Raw genomic sequence first — 17549 nt, forward strand, 5'->3', positions numbered from 1 at the left:
TTGTAATATTTAACCTAGAAACACTGTTTAACAGCATGAGAATAAACAGAAAATTAACATGTTTTTCTGACAGCTTTTGTATTATCTGAAGAGTTGTATAACGCATCACAATCACAGGTAAGATACTTTGGATGAAAGCTTAAAAACTGCTCTTACCAGAAGTGTATAGAAAGTTTTTGGGGGGGAATTAGAATCTCACAGGTCTTTTGAAGTAGTGAGATTGAAGTTTCTATTCCAAGATATTTATCTGCTTCCAGCTGCTATGTACAACTTTATTGCTGTTCTGTAGGCTAAAGGTTGTTTGTTTTTCTTTTATAGTACTGACATGTACCTGAAAACCTTTATAGCCTTCTGGAATAGGGTATTGTGCATGAAGAACCAACCACTCATTTGTTACATCACAAAATATTACAGATGTGAGAGGATCTCAGTTTAGTGAAACAGGAACATAAGCGGTGGCAAATGGTGACGTTACAGTAACGCTCTTTTGAACAAAGAAGAGCTGCAGTATATTGTGAAGTTTAGGATTAGAATGGAAAACTTGTGGCTATTTTTGCTTAACCTCCCCAAACCCTCAGAATTTACACTTTTATGGAAAAAATACTAGTCTGCCGGTTGGACACTTTATTTAAGAAAAGCAAAATGGAAACACAATAGCAAAAAAAAAAAAAAAAAAAAAAAAAAAAGGAAAAAATAAAGGAAAAAAACCCCCAAACTCAACAAACAAAAAAATAGCTAAAAAATTTTAGTTATCTTTGCTATTTATAGAGTTCTTCCACTAGAGGGTGGCAGTGTCTTTCCTTTGGCACAAGACTGTGCCTGCAGTATCTTTTCAGTGTGGACTGCTCTGTGTGCACATGTTGATTAATAATAGAGTGTATAAATGAAGAATGGTGAGTTAATATATCTAGAGCATGAACAGTATTATAGTTCTTACTATAGGCTTTTCTATTTCAGGTTATTTATGTTTGGATCCTATGAAAGAGAAGCAAACGTTCATTGCACAATGGAGCTGAGCACTAATGTTTGGGAAGAAAGATCAAGAAGCTCTATTAAAACGGTAAAAAAGGGTATAATCTTTGTTTATTGCAGTATTATGCTCTAAATACATTGTATAGGAAGCGTGTATCTTTGAACAATCAAATGGGTGGTTATAGCAGAACACCCTGAAAACATAACAGACCAGTTATTTACTATTTAATTGAAAGTATTTCACTGTCCAGTTGACATGGATAACATCATGTTCAGTTATGGCAACTGTGCTTGAAAATGTACCTCGTTTGTGTATGTTGTCAGCTGTCCATCTGCATTAAAACAAATAGTATAAAATAAGCGTTTTTATAGTCCTGGTATATTTGGGTGGGGCAGTGTTTAGCAAACAGAGAGTAAGATACAGCTGTCTTTCACTGGCCAGTAGTGAAACTGGCTGGTTTCATCCCTTCTGATGGGAGTGTTGAAGGCAAACATGATCAGAAGGTATCTAATGTGATGTGACTTCCTCCTTTTCCCCTGCATTTTGTGAAAATGTAGGCAATTGACGTAGATGTCTAACTTCTTGTAGAGTGTATGAATCCTTCCTTGTCTGCTAAAGAAAAATACTTTTACAAGTGTCTGCAAATATAGAAAGTTGTGGTAATACTGTAAGTTTGTGAAATCGTAGAATGGTTTAGGACTGTAAAGCCCATCCAGTTTCAACTGTCTGCCATGGGCAGAGACACCTTCCACTAGAGCAGGTTGCTCCAAGCCCTGTCCAACCTGGCCTTTGAATACTGCCAGGGATGGGGCAGCCACAGCTTCTCTGGGCACCCTGTGCCAGCGCATCATCGCTCTCAGTAAAGAACTTGTTCCTTATAACTAATCTAAATCTTCCCTCTGGCAGGTTAAAGCCATTCCCCCTTGTCATGTCCCTACAGACCCTTCTAAAAAGCCCCTCTCCAGGAGGTTTGTTGTTGGCCCCTTCAGGCCCTGGAAGCTGCTCTAAGGTCTCCCCTAAGCCTTCTCCAGGCTGCACAAGCCCAGCTCTCTCAAGCCTGTTAATCTTTTACTAATTATCATACTTGATAACATGAGGTTAGCAACATATAGCCTATAAATTGCCCTATATGTGTGTGTGAGGATGAGACATACCTCAGGGGTTTTTTTGCTTTGTTTATCTTCAAGCAATGTATGAAAGAGAAGCTATCAGTTTCACATTAGTATGATATTGTGGTATCACATCAAATTGAATTGGGCTTATGCTGAGCAGTAAGTAATGTGCTTATTGAAAAAAATCCAAGAAGCTATAAAAAGACTTTGTTAGTTTCATGCAAAGAAATCACTGTAACAAAATCAATGTCCTGCATTTTACCCTCTGCTTAGTGCAACTGGCTTAAGCCCTGTGCCTTTGTTATATCTGACTGGAGTTGTGTTTCGACACCAGCACTATCTTTCTACTGGAGCAGCAAGAATCCAGAATTTTGCTATCTTGTTCAATCTCTGCAATTACATTCTGCTTTGCATTGTTTTTAAAACTCCTTGTGAAAAATTATATTGTTTTCAGCTTACTGCTTATTATGTTTTGCCAAAAAGAGTGTACGGCTGAGCAACAGGCAGAAAGCCTCTTTTTGTTGTTATAGCTGCTGTATTCTTAGTCAATTGAAATACTTGAAGGGGGGGTAGCAGTTTGCCTGTGCTCTGATGGGACCTGTAACACTGGCTGGCAATTAGCTTTCTGAAGTATGGCACCACCAGAGGTGATGGCAGAAAGCATTCCAGTGGTCCCAAGAGGAATTCCTGAGTTAGCTTAACTCAAGAGGTGCTAGACTTCATTGAAACGGTGGGCGGGAGGTAGATTTGAGTAATTGATTTTTGTACCTTTTTGTTTAAACTGGTTTATACAGCAGTTTTAAATTTTGTTTAACCTTTTCTGGTTTGTTTTAATCTAAAGGGTTCAGTGTCTTTGCATGATCACATAAGGATGAGGTGGGAGTAATTCAGCTTTAGTAGTCTGGCCTGTTCATAGTCTTAACCGTTTCCTAACAATAAATAGGAAACAAGCAATACTGCCAGTGTTAAAAACAAAACCAGCTATCAGCCAACACCCCCAACATCTCCCCAAACAACACAAAGCTCCCAAACCCAGCAACAACAAAAAACCCAAGCAACTTGGGATCTGGATCTGATCCTGCTAATACTTACTCATGTGAATGACCCTTTATTTGGGATAAGCTGTGTATGAAGCCAGGGTCTGCAGGCTTGATGTTCTAGCAGTGAAGGTATAAAAGTGTCAGTACACTGATTTACCATTAAACTTCTGTGGACAAATTAGTTTGTGCTTGTCTTTAGATAATTTTGAATACCAATATTGGAATAAGAGGAAAGAAAAACCACTCTGGAGACAGCGTGGCACTGGTGTGTTTGTGACAGCAGATGGCAGTAGGACTAAACTGATGGAAGGTGAATGGTTCCTTTTTAAAGCTACAGAAAATTACTCGGGGAGGCTCTCAAGAGCTCCATCTTCTATTTCAGCATCTAAAATGAAATGGCAGGTTTTAAAGAGATCTTAATGCTTAAAAATGTCTTAAAAATCTGTCCTGCAATGTACAGAAGGGTTTTCTGTGCATCTGTTGCAGCCCTTCATTAAGCATTGTTCAAACACTGCCTGCTAGTGAGCAGACACAACTTGATCTGAGTTGCTGCATTTCTTGCTCTGCTGTTGGTATGAAGAATTCTCTATGCTGAATCACCTTGAGCTTTAGACCACTAAATAGGCAAACTAATATTAAGATCCTGCTTTTGACAATGTCGATATGGTAGAATATGGAAACTGAAAATTAACAACTTGCAGAACTGTTTTTTTGCATACTCAACACATGGAGTGAAATCGTGCAGTCTCTTTTTCCTAGGAAGTCAGATTAAATATGCAAGTTAAGTTATGAAAGTGGTAGAACATCTCACTGAGTGGTAAGAGGATTGACAAAGATCCTCAACAAAATGAGTTTTGCTAATGCACTAAACACGGGATCTGAGTTAACTGTGTGAAATAGTTAAATAGGAAGCTAGAAAGAAGAACCATTGTGATATTTTTCCAAACAAAAAGTTTAATTCTATCTTTAATTGTGATTTTTAGCTCTAATGCAATTTAAGCACAAGGCAGCTGATGGCAGTATTCAGTGTCTTTCTAATATAAAGTCCTCCTTTTAAGGCTCATATGCACAATAATCATTTGAGGTGAAGTTGATAGAATGAATAACAACTTCCAAACCTACAGAGGAGAAATGATAGACTAAATTGAAGTGAAAAGTAGAAAGATGTGTTCTGGCTTAAAAGCAATTACTAAGAGTCTCACATAGGCATGACAATGCAGCCTCTGATTCAGACTGTGTTCTACAATGCTCCTGAGGAAAATTCTCATAACTTACTATACTTCCTGGCATTTTCATTCTTTTTGTTACATTAGTAGTAGTGATAACAGATTAGACAGGTTTAATACTTCATAATGAATTTTGGCGAGACTTTAATCTGATCCCATCATTTATGGAATATTAGGAGGTGTCACAATGGGTTTTGAATAAAGATGCCATGTTATTGAACGTATCTAGAGCATTATTGAAGTGTCTGTTGTGATACAAAGGTGTCTGAGGCTTCTGTTTATCAAATTAACCTGAAACACTGGTGAGACTTCAGATTTGGCACATTCCTGTGTGACGTGAACATTCTTCAATATCTCAATTAGTAGTACGTGCTGCTGGAATTCACATTAATCACTGCGTTGCTATGTAAAACTTAACTGTGTATGGATAGGATGTATTAATGAGCATTAGCAGCGTTGGATTACTAGATGTGTTCTATGGCTAAATAATTAGGTATGTCTTAATAATTAGGTATATGTTTGTAGATACTAAATGGAGGCTGTGTCATTAATGTGAATGGTTCTCGATACCAGATTGATTTCTATAAACAAAAAGAAGTGTTCTATTTTTCCTTTGGGCACATCTGTTCAGTGGGGACCTGTGGCCTTGTTACACTTGGTGAGAATCTTGCTGCGGACTTTACCTGTGCCAGCACTTCGTGTATGGTGTTGTGAAAGAAAAGCATAGTTTTTTAGCAGAAACAGGGGTTGCTCTGTGAATAAAAGGATAATAAAGTCTGTCTGTCTGAAAAGTGTCAGAAGAATGGACATTAAAATGATCTTGAAATATGACTAACAGAGACCTGAGGTAGCTTAGCAACTCTTAGTCCCCTTACATTGACTATGTAAGTGCCTTGAGTGACCTATGGGTGCTCAGCTGTCCCAAGCGTGGCAAGTGCTGGTGCTTTCCTCTGGGTCCAGCACTATAGAAAAGAATGAATCAAGAGTATAGTTGTACAGAAATGTTTCTTAGGAATTTCTCTGCGTATCTAGGTAGTCATGTTGCTTTTAGGTACTGATTTTTGTGACAGATGAAATAATTTTCTACAAGTTGCAGAAACTGTTGCAATAATAGACTGATATTTAGCATGTACAGACTCTAAACAGATTGTGCTTTTCATTGATTGTATGAATGTAAAGTAATGGGCCAGAGATGCTCAACTGCAGATCAGAATTCCAAGTTTTCTCTTAAGTTTTCTTTTTATATAAATTCAGGAGCTCAAGAAAATAATTATCAATTTTGAAATAATCAAGTTAATGTAAGAAAAACATGAGGAAACAGCTTTAAACTCTAGCATTCAACTAATACGTTGTCTGAGGTAGGAATAGCCACAGTTTCACATTCGTAAAGGTAGGAAGTGTTGAGGCTTTTCTGTTGTTGGTGGTTTTATCTATTTTTTTGGAAACCCCTTCTGTAAATACTAACTTTAGCAATACAGAAACTGCATTTCGTATTCTGCAACTAAAAATTGTCATCTAGAACATCACATCTGTTAGCCTATAGGATGTACTTTTGCAGCAGTTGTCTCAGGAACACACCAATATCCTCTGAAGTAACCTAATAATAGAAAGAGTTAAAAAATTAAGGTAAGTATCCCACCAGGTTTTTAGGAATTCTACACGGCATTTTCTACAGTTCATTCTGAACATAGTGGTCAGCACTGGAGTAACTGAAGGGGAGGACAGTATTGCACTCTAAACTTGTGCATATATACGTGTACATAGGCCATGATCTTCACTTCTTTTAGTGAGGTTATCTTGATAGATGCTGCCTTTTCCAGGTAAATGTAATGGTAACTTTAACCAACCTGCCTACAGCCTTTTTAGAACCTCTTTATAAAAAACAAAGCAATATTTCTCAGCCTTTCATAGAACTAAATTTCCTTTATCATGGATTAAGGGAAACATAAAGGTATTCCAGCACTGTAACATATGAATGTAAAATGAGAAATAATGTAAATCAAATCCAGCACCTTCTGAAATGAGTTGCCTGAAGGTACTAAACTATAATGTCAAAATTTAAAGCAACTGTGAAGCGTTAATTTGTAAATACATGGAGTTAACTGCCTTACAGTTGGCATTTCAGTGTGCTTTCTGAACAGGCTGCCATTTCAGCATTTAATCCTGTCAAAAGAAAGGAGGAGGATTAAAGCAAGAGAAGCTTTTTGAAAATGTCACTTTTTATGAAAATTCATGATCTTGTAAAATTTGATAATATTTGTAAATACAATGGGGAATAGTTCTGAGATTTGTGCCTTACATAATATTCTGTAATCCGTCTTTCAAATAAATTTGAAGGCCATGAGGATTTTTTTGGTCTCATCCTGAATGTTTAAGCTTTTTGACTTGGGGCTTCAGAAAGCTTGTCTGTGATTTAATGAGAGACCTTCTGTGCAAATGCGCTGTAGTTCTTCAGTGCTCAGGGACTATTGAATATGAACATTAAAACCCCCACTAAAGGCTTTTATTTTTTAGTGTGTGTATATTCAGGTAATTGTTTAGAACCAGATGTCATCACTCGAGTCACAGCCTGACCTGATACTTCTTGCCTGATTATAAATCATTCAGAAGCTATAATGTACTGTATCTTGGGCATGCATGCCCTCGCATGGGACAGGTAGAAAGCAGAGCTTACTACCGCTTTGTGTTTGGCAGCAGTCAGTACTAAATGCATCATGTACAATCGAGATTGCAGCTGTCTTACCTGCGCGTTCTTTCTCCTTATGTCCAGGCTTGAAGTTGTGCTCCTTCCCAGCCTCCCCTGGAGTGCTGCAGAGGTTGCCTGCTTGCAGTGAATCTGACTTGCTGAGTTTCAAATTTAGAATACCAGATGAAAAGATTAATGGGTAAAATAACTTAAGTCAGAAGAATCTGTAATGAGCAGGGTCTTAATGCTCCATGTGTGCGTGTGCTTCCCCATCCCCAACTATTCCTCTAAGAGCTGATGTCAGAACTCATCCATGGTGTTCAGACTTAAGAAGTTCTTCTGCAGGCAGATACTTGTTTCCTATAGTGAAATGTCTGTTTTGAAGCCACTTAGCTGCAGCCTAAATCTCCGTCAGATTTTGTAAGCAAGTTGTAGGGTAGGTGCCATTTGGTGATACTGTCTGATCATTTGGGGTCTTCCAAGTTGTTCTGTTGCAGTGTGGTAATGGCCTTCTCCCACAAAAGAGGCGCAAGCCTTTTAGATAGCTGAGTTGGGTGAATTCACCTTTGTAAGACCTCTCTGTATTTTGTTCTAGGACAAAAATTATATGAAACTTCAAGCTTCATCAGGGATTAGTTCTGTTGTTTAATTTTGCTTTTTACAAAGCAGATAACATTCATTTTCAATGTGTTTTGGTTTATTGTGGTTTTTTTTTCTTTGAAGGTTACTTATGTAATAACCAACCTGTAATACAGAATCTTTGAATTACATTTTAGTTGCCTATATTCCATATCCTCCTAATAGTATCTAGTTTGAATAGCAATTGTAAGCTTTTCTTGTCATCCTGTTAAACTTACAACTTTATATTTAAAATGTAAAACTATGAAGTAAACACTAAATTATGTCTTTTCCTTAAAAATGCTTGTAAAAGCTAAGAAACCCTGTCTTTATGTCACTAGATGTGGTGCTGAGGACTTGTTTTTTGTGTTCTTGTCATCTGTTCTGCTGCATGTCCAAATATTGGATGCAGAAAAGAGTTTAAGTAGTTTTTACGGCATCTGTGTTTCTCATTTGCAAAGAAATTGATTTACAGTGATAGCTGATCTTGCTAAATAAATAGATGGCTGATGCATGAGAGCTAACTTCGTTTGCATAAACAGTATGGCCTATTGTAAGAGAGATAACAGTGTTCTATTGACCAGAGTAAACAAAGTGGTTTCTGGGTAATTCAGTATATTCCTGGAATGACTTTCCTAAACCATTTTGTTACATCCTATTGCAAAGTTACATGGTCAGATGAGCCAGGAGCTCAGTTTGGAGGCTGCTGCATATGGCTGGAGTGGATGGGAGGGACTTACTTAAGCACACAATCACCTTTGGAAGGATAAGCTATTTTCATATTGGTTTGTCTTTTGTTTTCGTTTTCAGTCTTCCTGTTTACTTTTAAAATCTATTTTCTCAGAGCACTTTAAAGTTAACCTCTTCTTAACATACCGGATGTTTTCTTCTCAGCTTGAGAGATTGGGATCTGTTCCTATTAAAGATGTAGTAATTGGATTGAAAGTAATTTAGCCATTTGTATGGATTTTAGTGATGCTATAACTTGTCCTTACCAAATCAGGACGTCACCAAGTAAACTCTTGGGCATGTTGAAAACTGTCTCCTTCCACTGATAAACAGTTAAGTCTCCCAGAATAATAAAGAAGGGAGCTTGTGTTTGAATGTTTAATTACAGAACAAAAGCATGTTTTCCAGGTTGTAACAATACAAAGAAGGGTTGTGTAGAAAGCCTTGGAGAAGGGGCCCATGCCTGTGAGTAAAATACTTGTTAAGAAATAGTGAGGTGCTGGCACTTGGTGCTGCTATGCTGTCCTAAAACCTGTGTGAGGCATATAGGGTTTGACATATGACAGAGTTTTAGGGCTATTGACTTCTGACTGCAAGTTGCTCAGTGGTAACTTGCCTGCTTCCACAAGTAGTTCATCATCTGTAAGTTCATCTTGCAATTAAGGAAGAGAAAATGACATTGTAGTTTCTGCAGATTGTTGAAGGATAGGCAGGTGCTTGTATTTATTGCAGAACCACTAATACTTCTGACCACTGATGCCTTTAGCAATCTGGTATTGCCTTTGGTTCCTAGTATAAATAATTTACCTGTTTAGTGAGAAGTTGATGAAAGTAGTAAATATTCTCTTGGTTCCATGTGATTTATGCAGTTGCTCTGATTGAAAGTGACTTTGCACCTGGTAATATTTTAGATAGCTGACCCCTCTTTCAAGTGTGGTTGAACTTGGTTTAAGTCTCAAACAGAAAGGTTTTCCTGAAAATAAAGAGCTAGAGGTAGAAAGAGATGAAAATGGCATCTCCAAGGCAAACAGTGGCAGAATGCTGATGCTGAGGTATGTGGGAAGATGGTAACTCCCGACGCCACAAGTGTAGCTTGGTGTGAGCCATAGAATGTCTTCTGTCATGGAGTGTGAAGGAAAGAGGAAAGTTTCTAGGCCAAGTTGCCTTGGATGCCTTAGTTCAGCTTCTCATAAAATGTCTTTGTATAGAAACATTATCATTAGTAGAAAACTCAGCTGTTTGGTTCTGAGTCTCATTTACACTAGCTACATTACATTAGCTTAAACAAAAGCATAATGAGGTTAAATACCAGGGAGAAATCTGGAATGGACGGTTCTTAAAATATCCTTTTTTTATATATATATATATATCTCATGATAATAAATTATTAGCATTAGTGATTTAACTAATAAACCATGATTCTTAATGTATATCTTTGCCCTTCTAAAGGGACAGAAATGAATTTTCCTACACCATAAATAGTCACAAGTCAAAACAGAAATTAAATGGTTGTCTCAGTGTTACAAGTCTCTTCTAGGCCTAGTGAGGTGGAGCTCAACACCTGAAGGCAACACAGAGTGGATGAGAATGGTGTTTGGAGTATTTATATATTGCCATTACAATTTTCACTAGCTACAATACTGTGGCTATTCTATGTCTGTAGATCAGCAGGAGTGAAATCATGCTTTCTGGGCAAAAGTGCATGTGATTCTTCTTGCTTTTTCTTACGGGTGACCAAGCATTTAAAAAATACTTTCCATAATTTAAAACAGAAAAAGGTATAAGCAAGCATTTTGTAATGCAAGTGCAGTGCATGTTCTCTAAACGCACTCTAATGACAGCAGATAGAAAAGAGAAAGTAATATGAGTGGGCAGCATAGCAATTGCCGTGGCAAAGCCTTGGGGATCAAAACTGGAGTTGCCAATTCCTGTCATACAAGTAAAATGACTAAAAGGTCATTCTGGTGTATTAAGGTTAGATATAGCAGAGTGATGCTCTGCAAAGGACACCTCCATATCGGAAGTAATCGGTAGTGAGTCAGCATTAGAAAATGGAGCATTTCCCTTCATGCAGTCTTTTAAAAAGCTCCCTCCATTAAAGTTTTGGTAAGATAAATAGAATCTTTGAACTATGAATGTCTCGAAAAATCTTTTAACCAAAAGTCTGCATCTTCAGATCTCTGCTTGTGTCATCTGTTTCCATTTTTAAGCTGTGTAGTTTGGAACAAGTATCATGTCTATGCAGCATCAGATCCATTTGATATTAATTGAAGCTATAGATTTTCCCTCTCTGAAGGAAGAAAACAAAACCAAAAAAGCAGTTAGAAATCTGAAGTCAGATTTGCAGAAAGAGTTTCTTTAATTATAGAAACATAGTTTTTCATATCCAAACAAATATAGAAATATATTTTCATTTTATATGCACAATTTATATATATTTATAGTACATGCACTTTATATATAGAGTTGTGTATATAGATCTGAAAATAAAAATATCAGTTGATCTTTTTCAGTTAAATTTAAGTGGAAGTCTTGTGGATAACAAGTTGACCATGCATTAAAAAGTGTAGATACTTGTAAATACAGTAAATAACCCCTGAGAAATTGGGCTGGGCTCATCCGAAGTCTACAAGTTCTGAGGATAGACAAAACAGTCAAGAAATACAGAGATGGTGTTTATGAGGACAATTGCAGAATCTGTTTCTAGGTTCCTTGGTAGTTAAATCACACATCTGTGGGAGTATATTAAATAGGCTGTACAGCGGCTTGTAAACTGAAAATACAATCACTTTACATAACAATGTGAACTGCATGTGAAGTTAGCATGGGATTAGAGAGTTCATAATTTCATAATGCAAACAAACGTGGTCCTTCTCCACTATAATCTCTCTCCCTTTCAGACCAGTGATTTTCACTGGTCCCAAATCAAATGTACATTTGTGATGAGCAGAGGCAAAAATACTGAGGGTACATGACTGCATTAAACTTAAGTGTGTAACAAGTAACTTGCTGAAATTTATATATTGCTGGTAAGTCACATGGTATTTCTGCGAAGTGTGGAGTCAGTCTTTGAGCTATACAGCTGTTCTTGGGGAATGTGATAAACACCATGTGATAAAGGTGTTGATAAATGTTGTATGTACTCATATATGACATGCATTTAGTAATAATTTCTGCATCTGAGACCTATGTATAGACTGTAGATAAAGTTGTCTTCTCTATAGATGTGTATATATAAATAAATGGTAAATGGATGTGTGTAGCACAAAGTGTGTTGACAATAGGATGCTTAGGCTGCCACTACATTGAGTGGTACAGCCACATGGCTGAGACCATGACCTCCCCACTGTACATGTCATGGATGTTTTACTGGGGTCCGCTTCTGGTCTGGCCTCCCTTTGTGTGTTCCAGGAGCACTTTGTAATGCAAATCAAAGCGCAGTAGCTGGAGACCATGGGAGGTTCTACCTGAAGAGCATATACCTGGTATGAGCTAAAAAGCAATGTATGTTTTGAGCAACTGTTAAATTATCAGTTCCTTTTTCAGTGTTGGCTGGCTTGCTACTTCTGCTAAATGAGCTAAAAAAATACCCCTATAAAATTTACTTTGTCACTGTCTTGTATGTGGCACATAGGTCTGTCTGCAAAAGGTCATCAAGCATTTCTCTTTTTCTGTTCATGGGCTGCATAGTGAAGAAGTAACTGAGGGGATATTGAAGCTTGATTTAAACTTCCCCTCCTGTGGAGTGGCAGGGAGGGTGGGTTGCTTGGGTTTGGGTTTAGGGGGCAGTGGTGTAGGTTACGCAGTGAGGCTAATGCAGAAGTTATGTATAAAGGGCAAATAAAGCATTTCACATGTCAGCATAGGAGAAAAAAAGCTTGGAGGACTCTAGCTGCTTTGTATATTAAGTATTTGGGAGGGGGAACTGTGGGCAAGACAGGATAGATCCGATATATACAACTCAAATTCCATAAAATAGCTCAAAATGGAAAAGAAACAATAGTGATGATGAACAGGTAAATATATTCTTCTGTCTAGCTAACTTGATTTCTTGTGATACCTAAAATGAAGCACTTATGCTTGCTTTGGTAATTGTTTGTGATGTCTTTGAACTGTTGCTTTGCTTTGGAGGAGTGAAGTCTAGTGCTGAGTATTGATGCAATGAGAATTTTGAGGGTGCTCCGGAGTTTTCTTAGCTGTCATGTCTGTTAAAGTACAGCAAAGTTAAGGAATAGGTTGGAGTGAGTGTGTTTGTTGGCAGGGTTGGTTTTGTTGTTTCAAGGCTGATACGAATGTGCCTGAATTGCAGGCACACAGTTTGGACCTGAAGTCTTTCCACTTAGGGTGGGGTAAGATGTATTAGGAATGGAGTACTGCACTCTCTGTTCACTGTGGGAGCTTAGGAAGGCCAGAGCAAGAGCCCTCGTAATTAAGCATCCATGTCAGCAAGGATAAATAAGGAGTTCAGGAAAAAGGGTTCAGTTAGCTTGGAATTTCTTTGAAAGCTTCCAGTAAAGAAAATACCCTAGATGCTAAGAATTAGTTTATTTAACCAAGCCAGTTCTCTAAGAAGCTCTTAGAGATGTAATATCTGTTAATTATTAAAGGAGAGAGCAGGCACAGTGGTGAGGGAGAATAAATAATGACTTAGCTTGGTGCAGGAGACCAGGTGTGGTGATGAATAACTGCATCAGTTCAGCTGCATAAACAGAGAGCAGGGGATGTATGACAAAAGTAATACTACCAACAAAGTCGTAGCAGTAGTAAGGTCATGGGAGTAGAGCAGCTGTAAATATTTGGCTGGTGTGGGATCTTTAAAGTGTCTGATTAATGTATGTTATCAATAGGTTATAGAAACTGCCAGGAAATGTGTGGTGGTACTAGCAGAAATGTTAAACAGCTGGCTTCAGGAGGAAATTCAGCTAGATTTCAAGCATTTCTTCATATATATATATATAGATATATATATATATAAAAAATATAAATATGTAAAATAATATATAAAATGTATATATATGAAGAAAGATATATTTTATATAGATATGTATATAATTCCAAACAAGACTTAAATTATATCTACACAAGATGTCTGTTTGGTTATTAGACTAGAGTCAGAGTAATTCAGAATAGAAAGGACCTCTGGGGGTAATTGGATCCCAAGGAGGGAGGGCAGCAGAACTATCTGGACTATTTTTGACTAGTTCAATAAAAATAATTCATAAAAAGAGTGATTAAGCCATGAGACCAGTCTAGGACTGTTGCTATAGGGATGGCTTCAGATGGAGTAAAATTTCCTTGTGTTGTAGGCCGTCCAGGCAATTTTAGCCTAAAAACTCTGTAATGGAATTACATTGAGGCTGTGCCTGAGCTTACAGACCTGCTGGAGAGAGAAAATGTTATATATGTAATATTTTTGTTTCATTTATTAAACTCCTGCAGTCTGGCTACCATGGGTGTTTAGCCAAAGCATGCGAAGATCTATGATGGATTTTTATTCCTTGCAAGCAGTATTTGAGCAAAGAATTACGTTTTTATTCAAAGTTTTTTGCCAGGTTTGATTAATGTTTCTATTTCCTCTACATTTCTTGATGCTTCAGCTATTGGAAGACAATCTGAAATAATATATATTCTAAAAATATGGTTGTAATAACTGGGAACAAACTTTTGGCCGCCCTTACGAGCAAAGGCATTCAAATTCTTGCCAGCTGATGCGTAGAAGTGCGTTAGGAACCACAGTCTTGGTTACATATGATTGAGGTAACCAAGAATTGTAATGCATTCCTGAGCTTTAAAAATAGCTACTAGGAGGAAATAATTTTATGAAAGGTCATTAAAGCAGTATTCTCTAATATCTAATAATTGGAACAAAAGTAAATGAGATTTTACCAGAAAGCAATCTGATTCTAGCTAAGAACACACAATTTAGTTTTACAGAGATTAGTTTTATTTCTGGATTTGTTTTGACAGCTGGAAGTAGTAACCTATAAAGGCACTAGAAATATGTCCTGGACAGAATAAACTCTTTTCTGCACGTTCAAAAAGTAATTTAGTGGAGCAAAGAGATCTTTTTGGATATTGCCAAACCCCCAGCCCACTGTGCAACTCTTCAAATGCTGAAATAAATATTTTCAGGTTACAGTAAAAGGGAAGCAAGGAATGTTGCTGAGGCTGCGGGAAGAACAGTTCAGGGAAGGATGCTATATGGGTCTTGACTGCATCCTGGGCTGCCTCCTCAGCAAAGCAGTAGTAGAACAGGAGAGGTGCAGGCGAATTCCTTCCTCTTACTGCTCTTCTGTCTAGATCAGAAAATAAATCTTTGCTGTTGAAACGTTGCACTCTTTGTTATTTTGTACTTCTGTGTTTTACTGGGGAGTAATTTTACCAGCTTCTGAAAGGATTCTTCCTCTTCATCCTTTTGAAAGCCAGATTCATTTTCTTTTTCTTGCTATGTACTTCCTGGTGGCTGGCATCTAGCAGTCCTACAGATGATTAGGTAAGCATCAAGTGTTATATATTGTTAAATGCAAAGTGCAGGAGTATAAAATCTGTTGTCAATAGAATAGATTGATTTAATTTTTTTAAGGTGGGATTTCTCTTGAGGCAACAGCATAAACCCAGAATAGGAGAGCAATGGTTAACTCACCATTGCTGAAGAGAGATTTTGCACATAGATTAGGAACTTGGAGTGTATAGTCATCCTTTTATCTATCTATAGGTATCTTCTACATATCATTTATTAAGGACAGAATAGCAGTTGAAAATGCTGAATAAGCAGGCAGCTAGTAGCTATTACTTGGCCAGAAACACTTTAAAGCAATGCTTTCAGTGAGAGAAAGTATTGCTGATATGCAGAATGTGAATGAATGCACTGTACATGCAGATAGACTCTCAAAAAAGCCTATCACTTTACCCCTTCCCCCTAAAGATCTTTAGTTCCATTCTCTGAGTATTGTTGCCATTTGTCTTAAATACTTGGTATAACGTGACTCTTGGCTAGGGGTCATATCTAGTGTAAAGATTAATTTTTGATCAGTTACTGTTAGTATTGCAATTTCTTATTTGACAGTTCAGAAAATCATATTTAGCCTCATGTACTGAGGTAGTTATGTCAATGGGCATCACTTAAATTTGGAGGTGCAAGTTTAATATCTGTTTCAAACCCTGTATATTTTCCATGGAAGCAAGCATGTTCACTCTTCATGTAAGAAAACAGTAGCTCTTTCAGTAATTATAAGCAACATATTACTTGATTTTATTGTCATATATGTTGCCACCCTTGCATGCTGTTTTTAACCTTGAACTGCTTTGTATGCAAATACTGTTTCCACTTCAAATATGAAATGTGGCTTTGTATGAAAATGGCAAAAAATCAACGATGCTTCTGCTGAAGATACCTGAATTGCAGTTGATTTTGGTATTGGTATGATTTAGCAGTGTAGAATTACTTCACGTTTAAGTAGCTTGCAATGCTCGTGTTCAAATGGTATTAAAGAATGTAAGTCAAAGGGTATTTTTTATGAACTTTAAAGAGTTTGTCGAGAAGGGCAAACTGCATGATGAGCACACTTTTATTCATTATGATTTTATTCTGGTATTGCAGGCTAACAGACTGCCCACATGGTTTTGCTTTTTTAGCTCCCCAAATTGGCTTTTCTTTTCTCTTGCAAAAAAAGACAATTCTTCGTACGTTTCTCTGGATATATTGTAATATGCACATGTCAGTCTCTACTTAAGCATAACATTGTACACAAATAGGTAGCTTAAGCTATGGGTTTCTTCGTAGTTGATGTAGATTAATAACGTTTTAATAATCAGAAGAATGGGAAAATTGGAGTGTTTTGGCATGGTTCTGTACCTGTGGACTTGCAGAATGCAGATCTCCAATCCACATCTAACGTTTTCGATCTTCATCCTCCTTTTCCATCCTCATCTCTACATACGCTGTGTTTTATCTCTCTCTCGCCCTCCCCTCCCTGCAATTCTGTAATTTACTTTTTTTCTTAGCTTTATTCAGTTCCAGAATACAAGCAAACCATGTTTTCTTTGAGTTAACACATCTTTTGTTCTCATGAACTATGGTGGGAGTTAAGTGACTGTATAACAAACTGGGAGCAAGTTAACCATTAAATTTGTGATGTTATAACCTTAAGCTTTACTATAAGAGATTTAAGAGATTTCATGTTTTGCACTTTTTGTTTTACTGTAAGGTATTTCGGCATTCATCACACTGCACATTTCAAATGAAATATTTAAAACCACTGTAATTTAAAAGAGAAACCTCAGAATACTTAGTATTGAATGTGCCATTTATGAACAAATCAAAGAAATTAACATCTCCTGGTTTCAGAACTGATGCGGATTCTGTCCCTGTACTATGTAGAAAAGTATTTTTCACCTTACTAATATTTGCCACTTCTAAGTAAACAAGATCTACTTAAGGACATACCTGTGCTTTGACAGTGTTCTACATCCCACACCTTGTTCAGTATGACTATCATCTTAAAATATATTTATTTCTCAAGCGTTCTATGGTATTGACTAATTCTTGGTTCATGTTTAAATTAAAGGAGTTCCAAGTTCTTTGGGGAAGGAAATTGGTCGCAGGCCTGAGCAAGCCGTTTCTGGAGGGAAAGGGAAATCAATGTCATGTTGTGAAATCTGGGGAGTGTTTTTCTTATATTTCACCAACTATCAATAAGATCTGTTGCTAATTTAAAAATAATAGAGCACAAACCTAGGGTATAGGAAGTTTTATAGGGAGTGCTGAAGTTAAAGAAGAAGCTTTCAAGCTTGACATAATTTCCTGTTCATTCTTCCATTTACCTTATGATAGGGAGATGAGGAATTGGTATATATTACTTCCCTGAGCCAGAAAATACTTGGAAAAAACCCCAAACCAGTCAAAATAATTGAACTTTAACGGCCATTGCAGGCAGTGTCCCATTCATCTTGTAAATTTTACTTGTATTTATGGTTTTTTTGGCTCCTCCTGAGCTGTTTCTAGAAGAGTATTTTTCTTTTGGCACTTCTGCGTGCTTTAATGTTTGTGTTTTGGGGTTAGTTTCTGGAGAACTTGTATGTTCTGCTACCTCCACAACTGATAGGGAGAGGTAGATTTTGGGAGCGATTTGTGCCAGAGTTGTGACTAAGCCTCATAGTAATGCA

At 37.2% G+C, this 17549-nt stretch overlaps 1 protein-coding gene across 2 annotated transcripts in view; it reads left to right on the top strand.

Moving 5' to 3' along the window:
- PDZD8 (PDZ domain containing 8) overlaps positions 1-17549 on the top strand; it is a 67625-nt gene that overhangs the window by 24602 nt on the left and 25474 nt on the right. For both annotated transcript variants that reach the window (XR_013957151.1, XM_080620624.1), the window contains exon 3: positions 958-1060. Coding sequence is in view for 1 of the 2 variants with exons in the window: in XM_080620624.1 (XP_080476750.1) it covers positions 958-1060 (103 nt within the window). In the remaining variant the exon portion in view is untranslated. The remainder of the gene's footprint in view (positions 1-957; positions 1061-17549) is intronic.

Source organism: Psittacula echo (assembly GCF_963264785.1).
Source record: "Psittacula echo genome assembly, chromosome: 6".
NCBI classification, from domain to species: Eukaryota; Metazoa; Chordata; class Aves; order Psittaciformes; family Psittacidae; genus Psittacula; species Psittacula echo.